This window comes from Rattus norvegicus, chromosome 19 (genome assembly GCF_036323735.1).
Source record: "Rattus norvegicus strain BN/NHsdMcwi chromosome 19, GRCr8, whole genome shotgun sequence".
Lineage (NCBI taxonomy): Eukaryota > Metazoa > Chordata > Mammalia > Rodentia > Muridae > Rattus > Rattus norvegicus.
In genome coordinates this window covers 9,559,113-9,581,560 of record NC_086037.1, presented here as the reverse complement: position 1 = coordinate 9,581,560, position 22,448 = coordinate 9,559,113, and the positions used below count along the sequence as shown (strand labels likewise).

At 43.7% G+C, this 22,448-nt stretch overlaps 1 protein-coding gene across 10 annotated transcripts in view; it reads right to left on the bottom strand.

Annotated features, from left to right (window-relative positions):
* Csnk2a2 (casein kinase 2 alpha 2) overlaps window positions 1-19,221 on the bottom strand; it is a 39,797-nt gene extending 20,576 nt beyond the window's left edge. For 2 of the 10 annotated variants that reach the window (XM_039097690.2, XM_039097692.2), the window contains exons 1-3: window positions 18,742-19,221; window positions 17,983-18,094; window positions 8,071-8,172 (exon numbers count right to left, since the gene is read on the bottom strand). In XM_039097690.2, coding sequence (XP_038953618.1) covers window positions 8,071-8,172; window positions 17,983-18,094; window positions 18,742-18,845 — 318 coding nt within the window. In that variant the 5' untranslated portion in view covers window positions 18,846-19,221. 10 annotated transcript variants of the gene reach the window in all.
* Between the last annotated feature and the right edge of the window lie 3,227 nt (window positions 19,222-22,448).

The following is a 22,448-nucleotide window of genomic DNA, read 5'->3' as shown; positions in this document are numbered from 1 at the left end:
CCTTAAACTTAGAACTCAGTCTCCCAAGCACTGGGATAGGTGTGTGCCACCATATCCAACTCTAGAGGACTTTCAAGTTGAGGTGTATGCTGTAAGGTGGTCGCTCTTAACTCTCAAAGATGACTCTGCCATTTAAAAAAAAATTTTGTCTTTTTAAGGGCTACTATGTTTCTTTTACTATTAACTTTGATGTATAGGAACAGTTGGTGGTTTTAAATGAGGAACTAACCAAACTAGTACCTCTACCATGAAATCAAACACCAGGGAAAAATGAGTTAGGGTCACAGAGAACTAACCGCATTAGAATCAGTGAACACTGACAGGTTCCAAAGAACCAGAACTACACAGGCTGGGTCCCTGAGGTACTTGGGACCAAAGTGTTTCTACTGTCAGGTAACGTTCAGCTTTTAGAATCTTTGCATCAGCATAATGAAATATCTTGGTTCTTAGACTCAAGTCTAAACATAAAATTCATTCATGGTTTTGTATTTGGGTTTTACTTAATTTTATTTTTAGGCAGGGTTTCATGTAGCCCAGGTTAACCTCAAACCCCCCTTGGCTCTGCCGTTTGAGCCCTGGGATTGGAGGCCCCAGCCACAACATTTGCCAAAATCCATTTGTGTTTCAGAGACACAGACCACAAGCAAGTTCGCACCTTTTCTTTTGAGACAGGGTCTCACCTTGTAGTCCGGGATGGCATCAAACAGAGATCTACCTGTCTCTACTGCCTAAGTGGTACCACCACATCAGCCTACTCCAGATTTTAAACAGTTAAAAAAATCATGTGAAACACTCCACACTTGAAACTTTTAGACAAGGGATGCGCAACCTGGATAGATCATAGTTTCTGGGCACAAGTACAATCAACGTAGGAACCAACAAAGGTTTTCTGAAATGCCCAGTTGATCTTGAACCATATGCTCTCAAACGTATATCTCTAAAATGGGGGACAATGGTTACTGAGCATAGCTGTATGATAGTAGATGGCTTACAGTGTAAATAACTAAATGTCTTAGATTCTGTGACCACATAGGAAAATGCTCAGTTCCAGTAACAGCACATTCAAAACCAAGTATGACAGTGTCCAACTAACTCCAAGATGACTCAGCAGAAAGATAAAGCTAGCGATGGGCTGGAACAGCAAGACCAAAACACTGACTGGCCGGCCCACCTGGGCAATGGGCCGATAGTGGCCACCGTGTGGAAAGTCTGGGGAGAAAACCCATAACCCGAAAGTTCAAAATTTGAATTTTGATTTTAAAACTTGTCAGCTAACATTAACAAACAAGAAATCAGGAAGAGAGCCACCTAGATTTATACACTGTGTGTACAGGTTTAAGAGACTATACTGAGAAAAAACTACCCAAACTTACTTTACAGACGTAATATAACCTAGATATCAAAATGAGATGTCTCTATAATGAAAGGAAACTTACAGATCAAAGCTGATTACCAATTGTCCAATAAATATTACTGAACAAGCTGTGCACACTGCATTGCTGCTTCTGTTTTACTATCTAGTGATGGAATCCAGAGCCCTGTGCAAGCTAAGGGAACCCATCACCGAGCAACCACAGACGCTGAGTCACTGATGCCTCCTCGCCCTGGCATTCAGCCAGGACAAATACTCTTTGGATAGAATTTGAAGTCAATTATTAATATACTTCACAATACAAGGGAAATGATGAAAAAGAAAACCAAACCTTCTCATTAAAGCACATACAGGACAAAGTAAAAAATCCTTCTTAAGGACATAAAGACGAACAGATGGCCAATTGGTGACCTGCTATCCTATCTAGAAGATAAACCATCTAAGAGCCATCATTCACCCTTCCAAACACACATGCTACCTGATATTTAGTGTTCTTTTAGGCTGGCCAAAATAGCATGGTTATCCCTCTGCTTCACCTGCAGGTCCTCTAAAGTTACAGGCTTGGGAGGGATGGACTCCAGAACTGGGAGTGAAAGAACAGTTGGAAGCCAGAAAGCATGTTCATGGACATCATAAACTTAACAAGCTGGAAGTTCAGGCAAACAGTGAGGAGCCCATAAGCACACACTAAGAAACACAGAAAGGTCCAGAAGGGGACAGACCCAGCTGTGCTGGAAAGAGAGCAGCAGCAGCTGTGAGCCAGCCCACCGGCGTCACTGAAGTCTGCCTGAGGAGGCCCTATAGCACTCAACTGGAGACCAGTAAGACGCAACAGCTTAGGTATCCTCAAGACAGGAGGGACTGCCTCTCAGAGCATCACTCCACAACAGTAGCAGCGACTGTCACAGACAATGAACTTGTGAAGGAAAACATGGGGAGAAGAAGGGCACGGGGAGAAGCAGCAACCATCTCTATGAGAGAGCAGGTATTACATAAAGTGTAAGAGAACTCTATTTTTAAAAATTCAGAGACTGAAATGGACTTCTAAATACAAAGTCTAACACCTGAATTATATTCTAGTCAGTGAGAAGAAGAAAGGGAGGAGAAATCAAAGAACACAGAAAATATGGAAAGCCATGAGCTTTCAGATGGGAAAAGCTCAGAAAGAATCCAGAAAGAAGGATGAAAGGAAGGTGCCCACAGGAAGGAAGGCACACGCTTGAATGTTCTGAAGACTGGGAATGAAGAGAAATTCCTAAACACTTCCAGAAAAAGGAAAGAGAAATCTTTATATCAAACAGGAATGGCACCAGTGTGACACTGGAACAAACTCTTCAAAACAGAAGAGATCAGGAATTCGACACAGAATTATAGTGAAAATGTGAGGATAAAAGATGTTCTCAAATATGCAACTTTCAAAAATGACTGGGCCCCATAATTTCTTTTCTTTTTTTTTTTTTTTTGGTTCTTTTTTTCGGAGCTGGGGACCGAACCCAGGGCCTTGCGCTTCCTAGGCAAGCGCTCTGCCACTGAGCCAAATCCCCAACCCCCCATAATTTCTTTAAAAGCAAATTCTTCAAAAGGCTATTCTTTAAAAGACTATCCATGTCTTCAGAACACCTCCTTTAAAGGTTCAGATCCCAGAGAAATAGGCTTTCCAGGACATTAGAATTTGTTAACTCCCCACAGAACCTGGCAGATACCACCTCCGAGAAACACAAAATGCTGTTCATTGATTTTACCTGTAAAGTAGTTATAATAAAAATATTTGTTACATACAGGAAAGGTATAAAGTTTTCTACTTCATTTTAAGTAAATGTATCTTTTTAGTTTTTATCAGATACTCTTAGATTAGCTAAGGAAATCCCATGTGCAAATAAGGTTCTTTCACTTCACCTGCAACACAAATGCTGGACACCACTATCTGACGAGATGCTGTTATCTCTCGCCTCTGCCTCAACAACTCACCAGTGTCTGATTCCCTGCCAGAGTTGTGATCACCCACAAGTCCTCTCAGGCCCCTGGAAATCAGTATCACTATTTTGTTTTTTTATATTGTTTTCAAACTGTGTTCTAAAAAGGGCTTTCTTTCCTTATGTCTTAACACCAGAAACCTCACTGTTAGGCTCATGTTTTTAGGCTCCATGAATAAAGACAATAAACAAATCCATGAACCAAGTTTAAAATTGCACATGGCTGCTTACTTATTTTTATAACCCAGGTGTTCAGGAAACTGAGGCACAAAGGCCACGATGAATTCCAGGTAACCCGGGATAGAGTGTCTCAAAAATCATTCAGTGCTTAAAACAGTCTCTTAAAAGAATCTTCAGCTGAGCACGCTGGGAAACACTGAGGACATCTCAGTACTCTGTAGGCTGAGGCAAGAGAATCTCTCGGTTTAGCTGGCCAACAGAGCAAGCCCTAGGATGGTCAGGGATATTTAGACCCAAAGATATAAAAACTATGGATAGAAACAAAACACCCTTCAGCCTAAAATAGTATACTCTGATCAAATATAAGACAATACAAGTATCTCAGGACAAGGGTTTTGATGACAGTAACTTGGTAGTTTTGCTATCCACGCTGTAGTGTATACGAACACATTTAGCTTCGATCCAATGACTCTTTTGACAGAAGTTCTCTTTTCACTTATCTTTTTCTTTCAACAATGGCAGATGTCATGAAAACCAAAGTTAGCATCCACTAAAACTGCCCTGTATAAAAACAAGTGAGCTACAGATGAGACATCACGTCTCATCTCACACAGGACTCCACAGTGCAGTAACTCCTGGAGGAAGCAAGTCAAAGGACAATGAAGTCCAGATTTAAGAACCCCAACCACGGTCTGCACTATTCGAATTCAGTTATCATGGGACTCAGTAACAACATCCATGACTGTTTTGATTCAGAGTTCAAATGGTACCCAAGCCACTCCCTCCTACCCCCATTAACCCCATGCCAGAAAGAAGCATACACACCTTAAAATCTGTATTATTGATATATTCAAATACCAAAGCTGGTGTCTTTGACTGAAAGAGAGAACAGTGATTTTTTTTAGATACTCAGACAGTAATAAATGCAATTTGCAGGGTCCCACCCTCAAACCTCACAGATGAAAAAGGGATTCCCAATCAGAGACAGCCTAGGTCTTTATAGATTTGTTATTGTGTGTCCAACTCTGAAGAGATCAGAAGAGGGCACTGGAATCCCCGGAACCGGAGTCCCAAGCAGCTGTGAGTGGACTAAGCTCAGGCCCTCTGCAGGAGTACCAAGTACTCATATACTGAACAATCTCCTGAGAACCTTTTTTTAAATTTAAATTTTGAAGTATTTATGTTGTCTGGATTGCTTCAAAATAACTGGGAAAAGTGGGAGAGGGGCAGGGGTTGGCATGAGGGTGAATACTGTCAAAGCCCAGCCATGCTCAGTGGGCACAGTACTACTGTGTAACTGTGGATGTTTAGTTTTAAAAAGGAAGACTGTTGCCCCACATGATTCAGCAGCAGCCCTGACCAGCTCAGTGGTGATTTTGGTAAGATTTACTCTCAGCAGTACCCCAAGTCTCCACCGGTTCAAGAGCTGCACTCATCTTGGTTTGGCAAACAGAATGCACCTGACAGTGTTTACAAAAGATCATCTGGGCTCAGAGGTCCATGAGTGTAAGCAAACTTTTAAAAGCAGTATAGCTGGAGAGATGGCTCAGTGGTTAAGGGCACCTGCTGTGAAAGCGAGAGGACCTGAGTCTAAATCCCCCCACACCATGCAAAAGCTGGGTATTGTAATCTCCAGTGTGCAGAGATAACAAGATCCCAGAAGCTCAATGGGCATTCAGCCTAAATGAAGACTTCTGGCCTCCAAACACATGCACCCCTTACTCGTATGCATAAAGCACAGAGCACATAACACAAACTCTCCACACAAAACCACAGTCTTTAATGAAACCAGTTAAGTGTTCAGCTTAATACTTCCTTGTAGAAATCTAGAGCATCAAATGTCATGTTTACTATGGCAAAATAAAACCACGCTAATTGGAAGAACTGTTTTAAAACTGGAAGAAAAGCAGGGGTTTTAGGGTTATAGAAATACGAACTCATCTCAAAAATCTTTACTACTGAAAACTTTAGCTCACGGTTCTTAGGGATTCGACCTGGCACACACAGGTCTTTACTTGTTCTAGTAGCACCAAGAACAAACAATTCTAACATTTTCATCAAGAACCTGACCTTTCTGCAGACACGGGTAAGGCTAATCCTCTCAAATCCAGGGGTTGAGGTGTCTCTAGCCATTCCAAACCCACATCAATTAGAAAAGAACGTTTAAATGTGTATGTGTTTGCTATGTGCAGGTAAGTATGGCTATCCACAGACGCCAAGTGTTGGATCCTTCTAGAGCTGGAGTTACAGGTGGCTCTGAGCTACCTGACACAGGTGCTGGGAATAAAAGTCAGGTTCTTTGGAAGATAACGTGTGCTTTTAACCACTTTCAAGTCTTCAATTTTTGCTTAACTCATATATTACACACACGTTAACAAGTTACAAATACTAAGCCAGGTATCAGTAACTTCAGTTAACTGAGGGGGGAGGGAGGAAGGGAGAGGGGAAAGAAGAAAAAGTAGGGGGAGGGGATGCTCACCAGTTACTGACTCATTATTGTCTTCTATGTACAAGGCCCTTGGGCTTAGTCCCTATACCATCTCTCTCTCTCTCTCTCTCTCTCTCTCTCTCTCTCTCTCTCTCTCTCTCTCTCTCTCTTTTCTTTTCTATTTTTCGGAGCTGGGGACCGAACCCAGGGCCTTGCACTTGCTAGGCAAGCGCTCTACCACTGAGCCAAATCCCCAACCCCCATCTCTCTCTCTCTCTCTTTTTTTTCTTTTTTTTTCGGAGCTGGGGACCGAACCCAGGGCCTTGCGCTTGCTAGGCAAGCGCTCTACCACTGAGCTAAATCCCCAACCCCCCTATACCATCTCTTAAAGTGTGTGTGTGTTTGTGTGTGTGTGTGTGTAAGAGAGAGAGAGAGAGAGAGAGAGAGAGAGACACACACACACACACACACACACACACACACACACACACACACACAGACAGGGTGTCCAGTTCAGGTTGGCCCTAAATCCCCTATGTAGCTGAGAATGACCTTAAATTTCTGACCATCCATTTGGCTTCCATTTTCTATGTGCTGGGATTACAAACACACATCACCTTGCCTAATTTATGTAGTTCTAGGGATCCAACTCAAGGCCTACTTCTGCCATTAGACAGCTCAGCTATACCCCCAGCTATATCCTTAAATCTACATTTTCTATATATATATATGGTGTGTGTGTTCTTTAAGTGAGCAATATCCATTTTTATCTCAAACATTAAAACAAACACACACACACACACACACACACACACGAGTGAATTTATATTCTCAAGTGGACAAACCCATTTTAACCTGAACATTAAGTAATTTTGGGCTAGTAATCAATTTGAACTAAGCAGGATAGATATATTATTTAGTGACAATCAGTTACGAGTTTGTATATAACCACCTTTCTCAGGCTTGATCAAGTTCCAAAAGAAAAATATTTTCTTATCTTATATTATCACCGTGCAGGTGGGCAAATGACTTAATGTTTGTTGATTTCTGTTTCCTTACAGTAAGATGTCGACAAGAGCAGTACGAGCCCCTGCCCCTGGATCATCAGGGATTAAGTGGTGCAATGCAGCCAAGTACTTAGCCTAGCCCCTGGCCTGCGTTAGAGTATGGGGGTGTCCTCAGCATGCAGAAGCAAAGACCTGCTTCTCAGATGAGCTTACATGAAGCTCTCCTGGGGAACAGGGGGATAATCAGACAGAGCAGGTGGACAACAGCAAGAAGACACAAATGACACGAAGGTGGTCTCAAGGATCAAAGCCTAGGCAAATACTGCCAGCTTCTTCCTTAGAGGAAGGAAAAAGTGAATAGCACCCTAAGATAGGTAGAAATTGAGACTGTTTTATGATTATTTTATTATTGTGTATATGTATATACACGTACGTATGACGGCACATGTGCCATGGCACATATGTGGAGTCAGAGAATAGCTCTGTGGAGCAGGCTTTTCCTTTCTACTCTGACATGGTTCCTAGGGATCAAACTCTAGTCACCAGGCCTGTGTGACAAGTGCCTGTACCCACTGAGCCATCTTGCCCCAAATGAAGCATTTTAGTTGTAAAAATACGTAGATATTTTTATACGTATGTATACAACATGAGGTGCTGAACTAAAGACTAGCAATATGAAACAGTAAGGCTTCTTTTTCAAAGGACTAGCGATCTGAGACATGCTTAGTTCTCTACACTAGAATCAACATAGATACTCCCAAGATCAAGCTACTAGAGTGACGTAAGATAATGCAAACTGGCAGTGAGCAGCTTTCAAAAACAGAACAAAAGCAGGGCTTCCCGGGGCTATCACCACTGGGCGTGGCTCTTGCATGGTTTTTAAACCCCCTCGGTAGTAATTATCAGTGCCACCAGCCCATTATGCAGCACCATACAAGGTCCTGGGTGTTAAACAGCCCACCCCAGGGTTGGGGATTTAGCTCAGTGGTAGAGCGCTTGCCTAGGAAGCGCAAGGCCCTGGGTTCGGTCCCCAGCTCCGAGAAAACAAAAAAAAAAAAAAAACAGCCCACCCCAATCCACTAGCACATGCCCCAGCCACCAGGCACCTACCACAGGGTCCTTTACAGTGTCAATCAGCTTAATGATATTTGTTCCACCACGAAGGTTCTCCAGAATCTTAACCTCTCGTTTTATCTTCTTTTTCTTCACTGGCTTAAATACACAAGAGTAATCAGAAGTGAGACTCCTTTTGAAGTTAACATAATAAATACAACTTTAATCAATGTTAAGGCAACAGCATAGATTGTTTGCTGTGTACTGTGTTGTGTTAAAGAATATGCTTAACTAGAAGAGAGAAAGTGAGCTTTCCTATAATAATCTTTCAGGTTAAACATTTTAGTTTATAGCTTATGTGGCAATCTCCCTAAGTAGTTATATCTAGGGCATTTAGCAAACTTTAACATTCATGTAGTATTTTAAAAATAAATGCATTTTTACTGGATTACTGCCAAATGTGTCATGGTTCTGAACAGCCGCAGACCATGAACAAATGGAAAAAGTGAAAGAAAGTAGCTAGACGCCTGCTCTCCCACAATTTAGATGTAGTTGTATCTTAGGGCATGAACTAGCTCACTGACATTAAGTTACAAACTTGCTTCCAAACTGTTGGCTCCCATTTCCTATTGCCACTCCCACTTCCTTAAGATTTAGAATCAAATCAGCTCAGAGCTAGTAACTCTCCTAATAGATCTCATTCCTAGAGAGAGAGAGAGCTGTTGGCTCAGCAAAGGGGAAAGCTGATCTCATCCAGCAATGATTGCTAACTGCTAAGGCACCAACCTACAAGATGGAAAAGTAAGTTCTTAGAAACACTCACAGTATGTGTATCATTTCCTGTCTGAAGTTAATAAAGAAAAGCAGTTTTGAAAAGGCAAGCACGACATTTATAACTCACTCAGGACAGACAGTAAGGGACACACCAGTAAGTGTACAGCACATGCTAACTCTCTGACCTCCGCCTGCCGACTGAGGAGGAAGTCCACTGACCCCCAGGAAGCCTCTAAGTAGGAGGGTCAGCAGCCGAGGAGTTATTCCCCCAGGTCTCAGCTAACAGAACAAGACTCAGGCCTGGTAACCTGACTGCCCTGCAGCACCCTCTTCTCTGGGCTTTTCTCTCAAGTGGGTCAAGAGAGAGACTGAGCTAAGGAAATGGACTACTTTATTGTTAAGGCACCGTTATCATAATACCAAGGTAAAGAGAGGCCCATGGACTTTCATGAATGATAAAATAAGACCTAAAGAGCCTTGGGCTGGGAAGGTGGCAAGATGGTTCAGTGAGTCAAGAGTGCTTGCTACCAAGCCTGATGACTTGAACTCAATCCCTCAAACCCACAAAGGCAGAAAGACCCACTCTCACAATTTGCTCTCTGACTTCCCCGTGTTCTCTCTGTGTGTTCAACACACATACAACACACACACACACACACACACACACACATGTATATAATTTTTTAAAGCTCAGAGATGACGATACAGGTTGATAACTGAAACATGTCTCTGAGTAAGAGCAGGGAAGGTGGGCTAGCTGGAGAAGTGGCTCAGTGGACAAGAGCTGTGTAAGCATGAGGACCTATGCTCAGACTCCTCAGTATGTATGAAAAAAGCCAGGCCTGACTGTAGCTTGTTGGTTGGCCAGCCTAGCAGAATAAACAGAGAGCTCTAGGTTTAATGATAGATACTGGCTTAAGGAAGTAAGGTGGAGAAGGATAGCCCAGGACAGAACTGTCCTCTGGCCTTCTCCATGACACCTGCACACCACATCCACAATCAGGAGGAGAAAGACTGGGGAGAGAACAGTATCACCTGCAACAGCATCCACCTGGGAGCAAACACAGCTGTGTGCTTATAAGTCAGCTGCCATGACACTTTTCTCCACTGTGTCAAGGTTCCCAGGAGAGATCTGGCTACTGTGTTCTACCCATCTCTTCTAGGAATCGCACTTGGTCTCTGTAATCAAGGACTTTAATGTTGGGGAGAAATCAAATGCTAATAAAACCCAATTAAAAACATCCAGGGAAGGAAACATAAATGTCAAGTAGCTTCTAAGTCTCAAATATGCCGATGTCATAAAACTTCTGGACGAGTTCAGATTTAAAGAAGAAAATGAATGAAACTCCAAGCTGTGATTTTCTTACAGTAAAGAGTGAAGAACTAGCAAATGTAAATAAAACCACAGACTAGGAAACAGTACTGGGTTAATGGTAACTCTTACTTTTTAACATGATACTGTAGAACTATATGAGAAATCACAATTTAAGGAAAAATACTGAAACACTTAGGGATGATTGTGATTTACTCTCAAACAGGTCATTAAAAAACACGTTAAGCATACTATATTTATGTACACACATCTGAAAACATATACTTGTCTACATAAATCTGTTTGTGTGTGGTCTATTTATGGGACAAAATCTTCAACCAAAAAAGTCCTCCTGCTTCTGACAGCGCCCACTCACAGGGACAGCCAGTACACAAGCTGCTTTGGTGCCACTGCCACCACAATTGCCTTAACAATAAAGTAGTCCATTTTTTCTCCAGCCTCATGCAGCTCCTCACACGCACAAGGCTGAACTGTCTTCACCAGGTCTGAGAGAACTTACAGTGCAGCCAAGCACCCTTGATGCCCAAACCTATCCAGACCAGACTGGGAATGGTCCAGTGGAGCCACAGCAGCTGGGGTCCTCAAATGCTGCCAGACACCAAGACGACTCAGAAAAGAAAGTGACCCCCAGCCCAGGACAGACCCCTCCGAAGCCCAAGGCAGCAAGTAGCCCCATCTGCTCCGTACACTGGCCCAAGCCTAAGAAGACTCCAGACGCAAACCATTACAGCCTAGAGAGTGAATAAGATCCTTTAATTCTACCAGCAGGGCCAGTGAAGACAAGAGCGACACCTCTGACACTGCTGACACCTTTAAAAGTTTTACAGAAATACAGATGCTTCGACTCTCATGTACAGAGTACAGTCCCGCTTGCCCCCAGGCAGAAATCACCAAGCATGCTACCAGACCTCTCAGACATTTTTCTAGGTAATTCAGATGGTATCTGTTTCAAAGATTCAAATGGCATTGGTTTAGCTGTTTTCCGAACTGAATATTCTACTCAAAGTAGAAAAAGCAGCAAAAAAGGTTGAGTCTCCACCCTGCTGCCACAGCCCCCGGAGTGCCAGGATCAGAGGTTATTACTACCACGTGTGCTGAGAAAATATTTTTTTTTTCTTTTTCTTTTTTTCGGAGCTGGGGACCGAACCCAGGGCCTTGCACTTGCTAGGCAAGCGCTCTACCACTGAGCTAAATCCCCAACCCCCTAAAAAAATATTTTAAGCAAAGAAAAACACAAAGTTTTAAGGACAAAAATCTTGTTTAACATTTAAAATGTTTTAGATGTATGCTCAGAAAATGAAAAATGGACAAAGTGTCTGTTCAAAAGGTTTTCTGCACGTGCAGGGCAGTGCTGGCCATCTGGAAGACCCTTGTTCAAAGTGGCCCAGATCTAAAAAAAAACAAACAAACAAACAAAAAAAAAACTGCAGCAAAACATAAGCTGGTAACACACTGCACAAAGCCGGCAAACCCCGTTACCTTCCTACTCGGCACAGAGCTTTACTCCTTCAGAGCCAGTGCCGTGGATTTTAACAGCATCAACTGCATTTCTGCTTGTCAACTTCTGCTTACCAATGGCATGTGACCAGGACCTCAATCCATTAAAGAAAGTATCAAAGGCAAAGCCCTTTTAAAATTTATTTCCAAGTTCAACTAGATTGATAAATGCAAGACAGGAAATAATATGGCCACCAACTTTGATCTTACTATCAAACCAATGCCTGCTGAACAAAGGCCTTCATCCATCCATTGCGATGAAGAATTATAGTCGATAATGGGTGCCAGGAATGAAGAACGATGGAGGACGGAACAGGCTTAACCAGGCTGGCATGGATGTCCTCATTTGCATACATCTTTGAAAACCACTACATTTGACCCACATAAAAATATTAGCTAGCAACTTTTCCTCTAATCTTTCAAGTCTCATCATTCTAATCACACTACCAATTCCTTGAGGGGAATTATTCTCAAAACTAAAGAATAAAAGATGCTAAAGGCAAAGAATAAAATCCCAATAACAACAACATGCATTAAGAAACTAATTTTAAAAAGGGAATTAGCAGTGTGATGGTACATTACTTGTGATCCTAGCAGTGGTGGGACTGGTACAGGGGAAGTTCAAGGCCAGCCTAGGCCACTTAAGAGATGCCATCTATACATGAATAGGGAGATAAATTACCATATAAATCACCAATTGCACTTCTGAATATATTCCCAAAAGCAGCAAGGCATGTGCTCAAAGAGGCTTTGCACACCTGTGTTCAAAGCAGCTCAGGTCACCACAGTGACCGTGTGGAAACAGCTTAGTGCTGGCCATTGATGGATAGATAAAAGTCTATTACTTATCCCCTAAAAGGAAGGAAATTAATTTTTCTTTTTTAGTTTTCTTTGAAACAGGGTCTTATACTGAAGCCTAGGTTTGCCCTTCTATCTCAGTTTCTGAAGTGCTGGGCTTATAGGCGTGCCTAGCCAACCCGAAACCGAATCATATGCATATAGGCAGCATGCTAAGTCAAATACGCCAGTCACAAGCAGATCTATGATTTCATTTATGAGATACCTGAGTAGCCAAACAACAAATGGTGGTTGCTAGGAGCTGGGAAGACAGAGGACTGGGGAAGCATCATTTAATGGGTATAGTTTCAGTTTTATACGATAAAAAGAGCTATGCAGGGTTGGGGATTTAGCTCAGTGGTAGAGCGCTTGCCTAGCAAGCGCAAGGCCCTGGGTTCAGTCCCCAGCTCCGAAAAAAAGAAAAAGAAAAAGAAAAAAAAAAAGAGCTATGCAGATAGATGGTTGCAATGGTCCTAACATTATGAACTCATTTAATCCCACAAACTGAACACTTAAAAATGGTTACGGTGGTTAAATTTTACGCTATATTCAATGTATAGAATAGGTGGGTGTTGCAAAGCGTAGAGCAGGCCTTTTAACCTCACCAAGTTAATGTTACAACACTTTTGACTATTGGCTTTGCTTTTAAAATTGTTCAATTAGTTCAACTGTAACATTGTTATTACTGTATCATATTGCTCTCTCAGCACCAAGCTTATTAAGCACATTTAATCTTCTGAGGTAAATTAATTCTCTTCCTACAGTTTATCCAAAGCATCAAAGAGCTAAGTATGAGACCTGACATCTAACTTTCAGGGCGCTTATTCTCCGGGCATACTCTGGGAAGAAAAACACTACAGATTATGACAACATGAGCCACACACCCTTCTACCTTTATATCATAGAATCCCGTTTTACAGGGGAGAGGAAAAGAGCCGGAGGATAGAAACCAACAGCGTGGAGCTCACGTCCTGCTCTGCTTCTCACCTGGTTAACAGTCTGCTTAGACTGTGAATCGGTAGATGGCACTCCCATAAGCCAGGCTGTAAATGCTTCATGAGGCCTTGAGCCACACACAAGGATGGGCACTTCCTATCACTATATACTCTTCACACACGATTCACACTCATATTATCTCTAATGTATTAAAGGGATTAAACTATACACCCCAAAATCTGGCAAGTAATTGTTGTGAGACTTAAGAGAAACTATAGGTCAAAAAGGAGATGCAAATGACTCTTTCACAGGTGTCACCTAAGACCATCAGAAAACACAGACATATTTACATTATGATTCGTAACAGTAGCAAAATTACAGTTATAAAGTAGCAATAAAAATGTTATGGCTGGAGGTTATCATAGCATGAGAAACTGTATTAAAGGGTCACAGCACTAGGGAGGTTGAGAACCACTGCTCTAAAGAAACTGGTGAGGGATCAACAAGATGTCAGCAAGTAAAGCCCTGGCTGCCAACGACCTGAGTTCAAGTCCTTGGACCTCAGTAGGGAAGGAGAGAAACCACCTGCAAGTCATCCTCTGACTCCACACATGAACCCCACCCCCCAAATCAAGCAAGCAAGAGGGAAAAAAAGAGAAAAGTAGGAAACAAATACAATAAAACCCACCACCAAGGCCTAAAATTGAGAGCAGACAAAGCAGCAAGCATGCTTCTGCGGGAACGAAGACAGAACTTACTCAAATTCAGTCTTCATTAAACCCAAATTCTAAACCATTCCCTTTAGGAGTAACTCCAAACAGAGACGGTTCCCTCTTACTTCCAGGGAATGCCCTTCTATTGTTCCATGACAACTCAGAATTACCGATAAGTCAGCCACCTACCATCTCCACTTCCTCTGCGACACACAGATCCCTGTTCACAGTGCCACACTGAGTCTGTGATCCTAAGGAAATCAGTCTGCACTCTACAAGGTATATTCTGTGATTCTGCTTAGCTCTCTACGTACGTCCTTATAATGTCAACGTTACATCTAACTCTGGCCAGTTCACACACAATTTCTAACACTGTATGTTATTAATACCCTTTAATAATCTCTCATATACTATGAAACATTTGCTAAAACTAGAATTCACAAAAAAGTAAAGCTTATTAACATGTCTCTTTATGGAGATATATCAGTACGCATGCTTAAATGAAGTAAGAGACCTACCCTTAGACAGAGAGGGCCCAGAGGAAGGAGCATTTCATCTTAAGACACAATCTTTGGATATAACAAAGGTCATCAGCCAAGCATTAAATCACTATTAAAGAGCTGTAATCAATGCCAATCTTCCTTTTAAGAACACAAAATTTTATTCTTTTTTGCCGTGTTTTGAGGTGGAAGAAGGGTAAGGACGAGATCCAGGACCTCAAGCTTGCTAGCTAGTGCTCTACCAGTGAGCAACCACCTAGTCTTACCAACACATTAAACAAAACTATGAATATGTTAGACATGTTTAAGACAAATTTTAATACTACCATTGCCTTACTCAAGAATTTTGAGGGTTGGGGAAGCGCAAGGCCCTGGGTTCGGTCCCCAGCTCCGAAAAAAAGAACCAAAAAAAAAAAAAAAAAAAAAAAAAAAAAAAAAAAAAAAGAATTTTGAGAGAGGAACGCAATGGACAGCCATTTATATGTTTATAATGTAAAATAAAGCTGCTAACAGGAGCCTTATGTGAGAATTTCTAAGTCACTGCAGCACTGGTTCAAAACACTTTGGTTGTTTTTAAAAAAAAAAAAAAAATAGTATTGCTCTTGACAAGTACTCAAGAAACAGCAGTTTAATTGAAAGCTCTTGAGGACCCCAGGAAGAGCTGCCATCCATGCACACAAGCCGTGCTCACTGATGCTTTAATCTTACTTTGGGCACACCTTTCTAAGTACTAGAGAGGAACAAAAGAATCAACTGCTTTTGACACTAAAGTAGCCTTCTACCTTGTTGCATCAATAAATTCTTTAAAAAAATCATTTCCTTTTCTCATTAACACAATTTTTTTGGACACCCCCCAAAAGAATAAAAGGCATGACTTCTCTATTCATTAGAAAGTTTTTAAGATTTAACCTCAGACCTCCACACATAATTCACTTTTTCACAGACACATTAAAGAAGTAAGAGTATTACCTTATTAAAAAAAAAAAAAATCACAAAACTTTCACTAGCAGCTTTTTAAATTTATAAAGCCCTCTAATAGGCTCAAACATACCTCGACGAATCAAATACTTAGAGATCTTACATGCAAGATAAATGAAATAAAAGCCCTCCATGATCACTATGCATCCAATTGTGGCAGAATGACAAAAACTGTTATGAAGTGTCACTAAAGTCTGTGCCCTGTGTCTCAGTCACCAAGTGCACACTCGTCCCCCCTGCAGGTTAACTACTACAGGCTTGTAAGAGAAGCAAACCTTTCCCAGACTGCCCCAAACTGAGCAGCTAGCACTGCAAAGGGCTTAACTTCCTCTAACAAAACATCACAATAGTAGGCATTAGTCCTAACTTGAACTTATTTGAGTAATAAGCATAACTTTTGGATAAAGTCTCTGTTCTTTTTGAAAAATAATACTTCAAATCCATTATAAGAACAAAACCACAATATTAATTAGGGGTTTCTTACTCTATCCTTCAAATATAAATAAAATCTATACAGAAATGCCACAGGACTTTGACAAAGGAGTAGAAGGGTTCGGACTGCCCTCTGAGAACCAAACACCTCATGATCTACAGCATAAAAAGGGTTTCCCAAACCTCATGATTGAACCCTGAAACTTACTGTGTTCAGTGCTAAGATCCTGCAGCCCAGTGCTGAAATGAACACTCAGAGGTATGAAGAAATCGGAAAGAAGAGTTTTGGCGAAGGGCCATTTCAAACAGCACCATGGCAGGTACGTCTCTCTGTACCTAGGCTATTTGTAAAAATAATTTAAAGCAGCTTCCATACTGGATGTGGTAAAATATATGCAGAGACTCTTCAGAGCAGAGGAAAAACTATCAAGCAACCAACCTCTGAATCTTTACGAGAACAATCAAAAACTAGTAATAACTATGCTTCTCTAAACACTGGGACTCATAAACACCTGAGCACTGTTCCCTTCAAAACACACCTCAGGAAGCTGCACTTAGTCTATTGCACAGACATTGAGACATTTCCCTTAAATTGCTTTAGACGTGGCAAATTCAATCCTCCAAATGTACAACGGAACATGGATGTTCCTGACAATGCTTGTTTTGCTTATTCCTTAAAGGGAAAACATCTGAAGTAACTTCTATTCAAAATGCATTTATGTAAGTAATGAAATTGTATGGCTTCCTCCAGCAATGTTTCCCTGAAGGAAACATTTCTCTGCTTAAAACACACCCATCCGTAACTACACACCTCCTATGTACAAGTCATACTTAGTGGGCCAAGCTCCCTGCCTTCCACATCATTCCTTCCTCCTCGTACCAGTGCCTTGGGCAGCAGTGGCAGCATCACCGGCCTCAGCAGCAGTGCTGCTCCTTGTCACTAGGCTAGGATGGTAAGGAACGTTAGCAGCAGCTATTTTTTTTTTGAAAGATGATTTACACGATGCTAAAATCTACACTACAATTAAATGAGGACTGCCCTGAGGCATGAGCTTTTCAATCCATTTTGTTCAGGGAACCTCCACTGGGCACTGTGAAAATCAGGTGAAGTACTACCACTCTCCAGCGGTCTTTCTTTCACGAGTGACACACATACATGTTAAGTGATCTGACAACGTGAAGAACTGCTCAGATCCTAAGGGGACATGCATATGCATTAAATGACCTGACAACCATGAAGAACCGCTCAGGTCCTAAGGATCACTTTCTTGTACAACCTACAAAGCACTAATTAATCTCCAATCACCTGTACAGAAACTTGGCTGACTCTTCATGCTCATTAAGATCATGTCTTCATTTGAGTGATAACAAAAGCCCTATCATTATCAAAGTGAGAGGGCTAGTCTTGCCACTGAGACAGTTTTGTTCCGGTTACTATTTCAGGGGCTAAAATGTACTCTTCTGTTGCCCCGAATCTCTTTTAGTGATGGCTTGCTATATCCAGCCCACCTGAAACTTTACTTCTAAATGAAACAAAACTATCAACTGGGGGGAGTTGCCCTGCATTTTTGGCTTTAAACTTATCTCTGAGAAGACCCCAGTTATGTTTTGTTTGGACAACTTTCTTTCTGGAGTAACTGGGAGCAGAGAGTAACTAGTACATTTTAGGAGCCCTACACGGACATGATACATGCAAATGCTTTTCTTTCTTGCAAACATCTCTTTGTTTCATATCAGATACAACCCCTCTCACATATTTGTTTGAGAAGTTCAGAATTTACACCTTAAGTGTTCCTGACCTATCAAAGTCAGCGTTAAGACCAGCCTGCACATTTTCTCAAAAGCTCACAGGAAAAATGGGGTAGGAGTGCTGCAGAAGATACACAAGAGCTGGAGCCGCTTATTCTGGAATAGCTGGTCCTTTGGCCCTGTGGGGGTAAAAGGTTACATGCCGCTGTAGTACACTCACCTTGAGAATTTTTACAACCACCCTCTCATTGTTGGTGATGTTAATGGCCTCAAATACTTCACTATACTTGCCCCGACCAAGTTTTCGAACCAGTTGGTAATCATCTTGATTACTGTGAAAGGCAAGAGATATTGTACATAAATGCCAGGATTTGGGATTAAGCAAGCGTATGTCCACTATACATCCATCCACCAAGTCCAGCTAATCAAAGTATTCCTGACATCACACCTCGACTCATTCTCTAAATGAAAGCCACACAGAAGCTTGGCTCCCGTCATTCTGCAGAGCTCTTAACCTCACTGACTCTAAGCACAGGGAGAAAAGGCAGCTATGAGGCCTTATGAGCCCTGTTAAGTGGACTGAGCAAGGTATCCCCCTGGTAGTACTGGGGTGCCCGCCTGCCCGGGGCTCCACAGCACCTGCCTCCCATTTTACACCCTCTAGGGGGGCCATGTTCAAAATGTTCCTCCCTCCCAGCCTCATTTCAGAAAGTAAAAAGGTAGAGATTTTAACAGCTCAAGAGGACAGACATGGACTTCCCATCCCATAGGAAGCCCAAAGTGTGAGGAGGAAGGGCCGCCCCCACCCTGACCCTACGCTTCTCCCCACCGGCTGCTGAGCCGGGGACCGGGGACCGAGGCCGGGCGGACAGGAGAGGCCGGGGACACGTGCGGCCGGGGTCGGGCCTCCCTGCCAGCCCCGAGGCCGAGCGGCCGGCAAGGTGCGGTTCGCGCGGGGGGCGGCCGGCGGCGGCTTTACCCCCAGCTCGGGACGTGGGCTTCGTAGTCCCAGTACTCGCGGCTCCTCAGGCTGTTCACCTCGGCGTAGACCCGGGCCCGACTGCCCGCGGCCGGGCCGGGCATGGCGGGCGGGACCGGGGGGCGCCGCGGGGCGCCGAGGGCGGCGGCGGCGCGGCGCGGAGCGCGGGGCGGCAGGCGCGGGAAGCGGCGGGCCGCGGACCGCCCGAGCAGGAGGAGGAGCGCGGCGGCGGCGGGCGTCCGCGCCAGGCCGGGCCCGCGGGGGCGGGCGGACGGACGGACGCTCGGGCCGGGGGCGCGGGAGGCGCCGGCCAAGCCGGCCCGGGGCCTTCGGCAGCCGGCGGGACGGCGGGGTTCGTGCTCCGCGGCGGCCTCCGCTCGGCTCGCGGCCCCCAGAGGCGGTGGTGGCGGCAGCGGCAGCGGCAGCGGCAGCCACCGGCCGGGAGAGGGGCAGCGGCGGCGGCGGCGGCGAAGAGGGAGGAGGAGGAGGCGGAGGAAACCCGGAAAAGGGGCCGAGCTCGCCAGGAGCGGCCACCGCCCAGCCCCAGCCCGCCCCTGCCCACAGCGCCCCCTACAGTGCCGGGGGACTGTGGCCGGCGCCCGCCCCCTCAGCGATCTCGCCACCCGCCAAGCAGAGTGGTAGTCTGCCTGCCCACCCGCAGGTCACCCCTTAGGAGCCCTTGCCCTCGACTAGCGCCGCTTTTAGCATCGCCCCTCAGTCCAGTCACCTCGTGTCAACCACCAAGACCTCCTATACTGGCCCTGAGCTGATTTGCTTTAAACCCAAGAATCCTCACCTCAAACTGTCTCCCTTCCTCACTCCTCTTTCCCCCTCTAGACTCCACCCTGCTATCCACAGATTTCCCCGCCTTCAACCCCAAGAGGCAGAGAACTTCCATGCAGAACCAGTCTACTACTAGATCTACCCTATCCTCTCAGTTCCCCGTCCAATTCCCCTGGTAGCCCACTGAGTCATCTTTTAGGCTACTTGGTTAAACTAGAGTCCGCTGGGTAGTTTCCCCATAAAATTATTGGTTTTTTTTCCCTTTGTATTGAACCAGTCGTTTGTGGGACATAATTTAAGACTGTAAATATGCATTTTTGTTTATTTGTTTGAGAGGAGGGAGAACTGGGGAGTGAGGAGTTCGGCCTCGAAGGAGAGACTAAGGGTTGGTGAACATACAAGCTTTGAACAGTCTTTGATTTCCTGGGGTCCCTGACTATCTTGTTCTCCTGTCCATATTTTTTTTTTCACACCAGAAGAGGGCATTGGATCCCAATACAGATGGTTGTGAGCCACCATGTGGTTGCTGGGAGTTGAACTCAGGACCTCTGGAAGAGCTGTCAGTGCTCTTAACCTCTGAGCCATCTCTCCAGCCCCCTCCTGTCCATTTCTTTATCAACAAGGATCTCCTCTCCCAACCCAGGTTGTTCTGACTTCTAATTACCCCCACCACTGTTTTCTAGATGAGACCATGTTCCCTCTTTATATACCTAACTATCCGGGTTCAAGTCCCAGTTCCGTAGCTTACAAGTGATGCTGATTTGAGCCAATGACCCAACGTCTCTGTGCTTCAAATTTTGTAGCATCAACCCAGCACCTATGTCACAGAGCTATGCAGAGACTTAAACCATGTAAAGTGGGAGTGCTCAATATTAAAACACTACATGTTCATGCTGCTATTAAACGCTATCACCTTTCTTTCCCTGAGAGCATCACATGTCCATCTTCAGTTCCTTCTTCTCTCTGAGCTTGGCCAGGGGGTACCTCTGCCACCCCACAAATGACTGGCTTTTTTTTTCAACTCCTTAAAGGCCACTTTCTCTGAAGTTGATACTTCTCTCAATGACTCATCCACTTGACATGAGTTCTCTCCTGGTTTACCATCTGTCCCCTTCCTGTGAAAACAATTTGAAGGCATGGCTTGGGCTGGGTGGTCACCACCAGGTCACTCAGTGCCTGCTGTAGCTGGAGGCCTTCAATCAACATGGTGCTACTGCCCCACAGATATCATGCTGGTTACAAAGGGGACCCTGAAGGTCAGATGCAGGGACGAACTGACCTGTGTGATTCATGGAGAAAGGACACACCACTTACACCTGCCAAAAAAGTTCTACCTGCATCCAACCAGACACAGCCAAACTGAGGGGTGGTTCAGCAAAACATCCAGTCCACACTGCTAAAAAAAAAAAAAAATAACAGTGCCACACCAAAAAGAAATCTTGAGGTGCTGCTCTTGATGAAAGGGAACTGAGAGCCACCCCTGAGACTGCACACTACAATCCTATCTGAGTAGTAGATTGTGGGTTCAAAGCCAGCCTGAGCTACGTAGTAAAATCTTGTTTTGTTTACTTTTTTATGGGGAGAATGCAGTCAGGTGTGGGGGCATTTTGGTAACCCTGGTACGTGGGAGGTCAGGACAGGCAGATTGGCATGAGTTTGATGCCAGTGTGTCTGGACTGTGGAGTGAGACTTGTCCAAAATAAAATAAAATAAAAACCATACACATTTTATTGCTCGGAACTCTGGAAAGCCATGCACACTATTTCTACTGCTCTTATCATTCAAAATCAACAAAGAATGAATATCTTAAAATAAGTCATGGGTCAAGCCCGGTGGAGTAGTGCATGACTGTTATCCTAGCTGTCGGGAGGCTAAGGTAGGAGCATAGCTTAGGTTCTGTGATGTGTTTCAGGCCAGTGTGGGTTATGTAGACCCTATTTCAAAAACAAAAGACAAAAAAAAAAAAACAAAACAAAAGCGGGAACTCTTTCTGTGTGTGTGTGTGTGTGTGTGTGTGTGTGTGTGTGTATGTGTGTGTGTGTGTGTGTGTGTGTGTATGTGACAGAGGGATAAGAATACAGCTAATAGGACACTCACTGGGGTAACTTTAATATGGGGTCTATATTATATAATACCAATGCTTTAATGTTAACTTGAAGCACATGAGCTTTATATTGGGGTCAAACAAGAATTTGGTTTTTAAGAATTTCAAGTGTTGAAGGATGAATTGTTTTAGTTTCTGCAGTGTATTCTCAAGCAATTCTGTAGAAAAACCAACAAATAATAAAAACCTGTGGGTTCCCAAGGACACAACCATCCATGGAAAGAAGGAGCCACTGGTTGACAGTGAAGTAAGCCAAATATCTGTGCGTGCTGACTCTAGCCCTGTAATGCCAGAACCCTGGAGGCGCAAAGGTAGGAGAACCAAGAGTTTGAAGCCCGCCTGGGTTTCATAGCAAGACCTCGTCATAAAACAAAAAGCCCACAAGTTTGCAACTTTGCACAAACTCAAACACCTTCAAAAACAAGAACTGTGGGCTGGAAAGAGAGAGAGTGCAGGGGTTAACTGACTGTGGATAATAGTGATGGTAGTTTCTGTATCCTACATAGTTGAACCGTGAGTGCCCAGGTTCAATTCCCAGCACTGAAATGCTGGCAGCTCATAACTATCTCTAATGCCAGTTCTAGGGACACACGCAGTCAAAACACCAGCGCACATAAAATAAAAAGTTAAATTTAAAAAAACCCCTGAAAACAAAGCATTTGGGGAACAAATGGACTTTGACCTTGATTTCCAGCATGCCCTCCCAACTTGGCCTCTTATTTAACACGTTCTTAAGATCTTAATGCTGCTCTAAGATTTATTCTCCCTCAAAATTTTCTGTTAACTTATCTAGCCTAGCAAGTCATAGTCCTAACCCTCA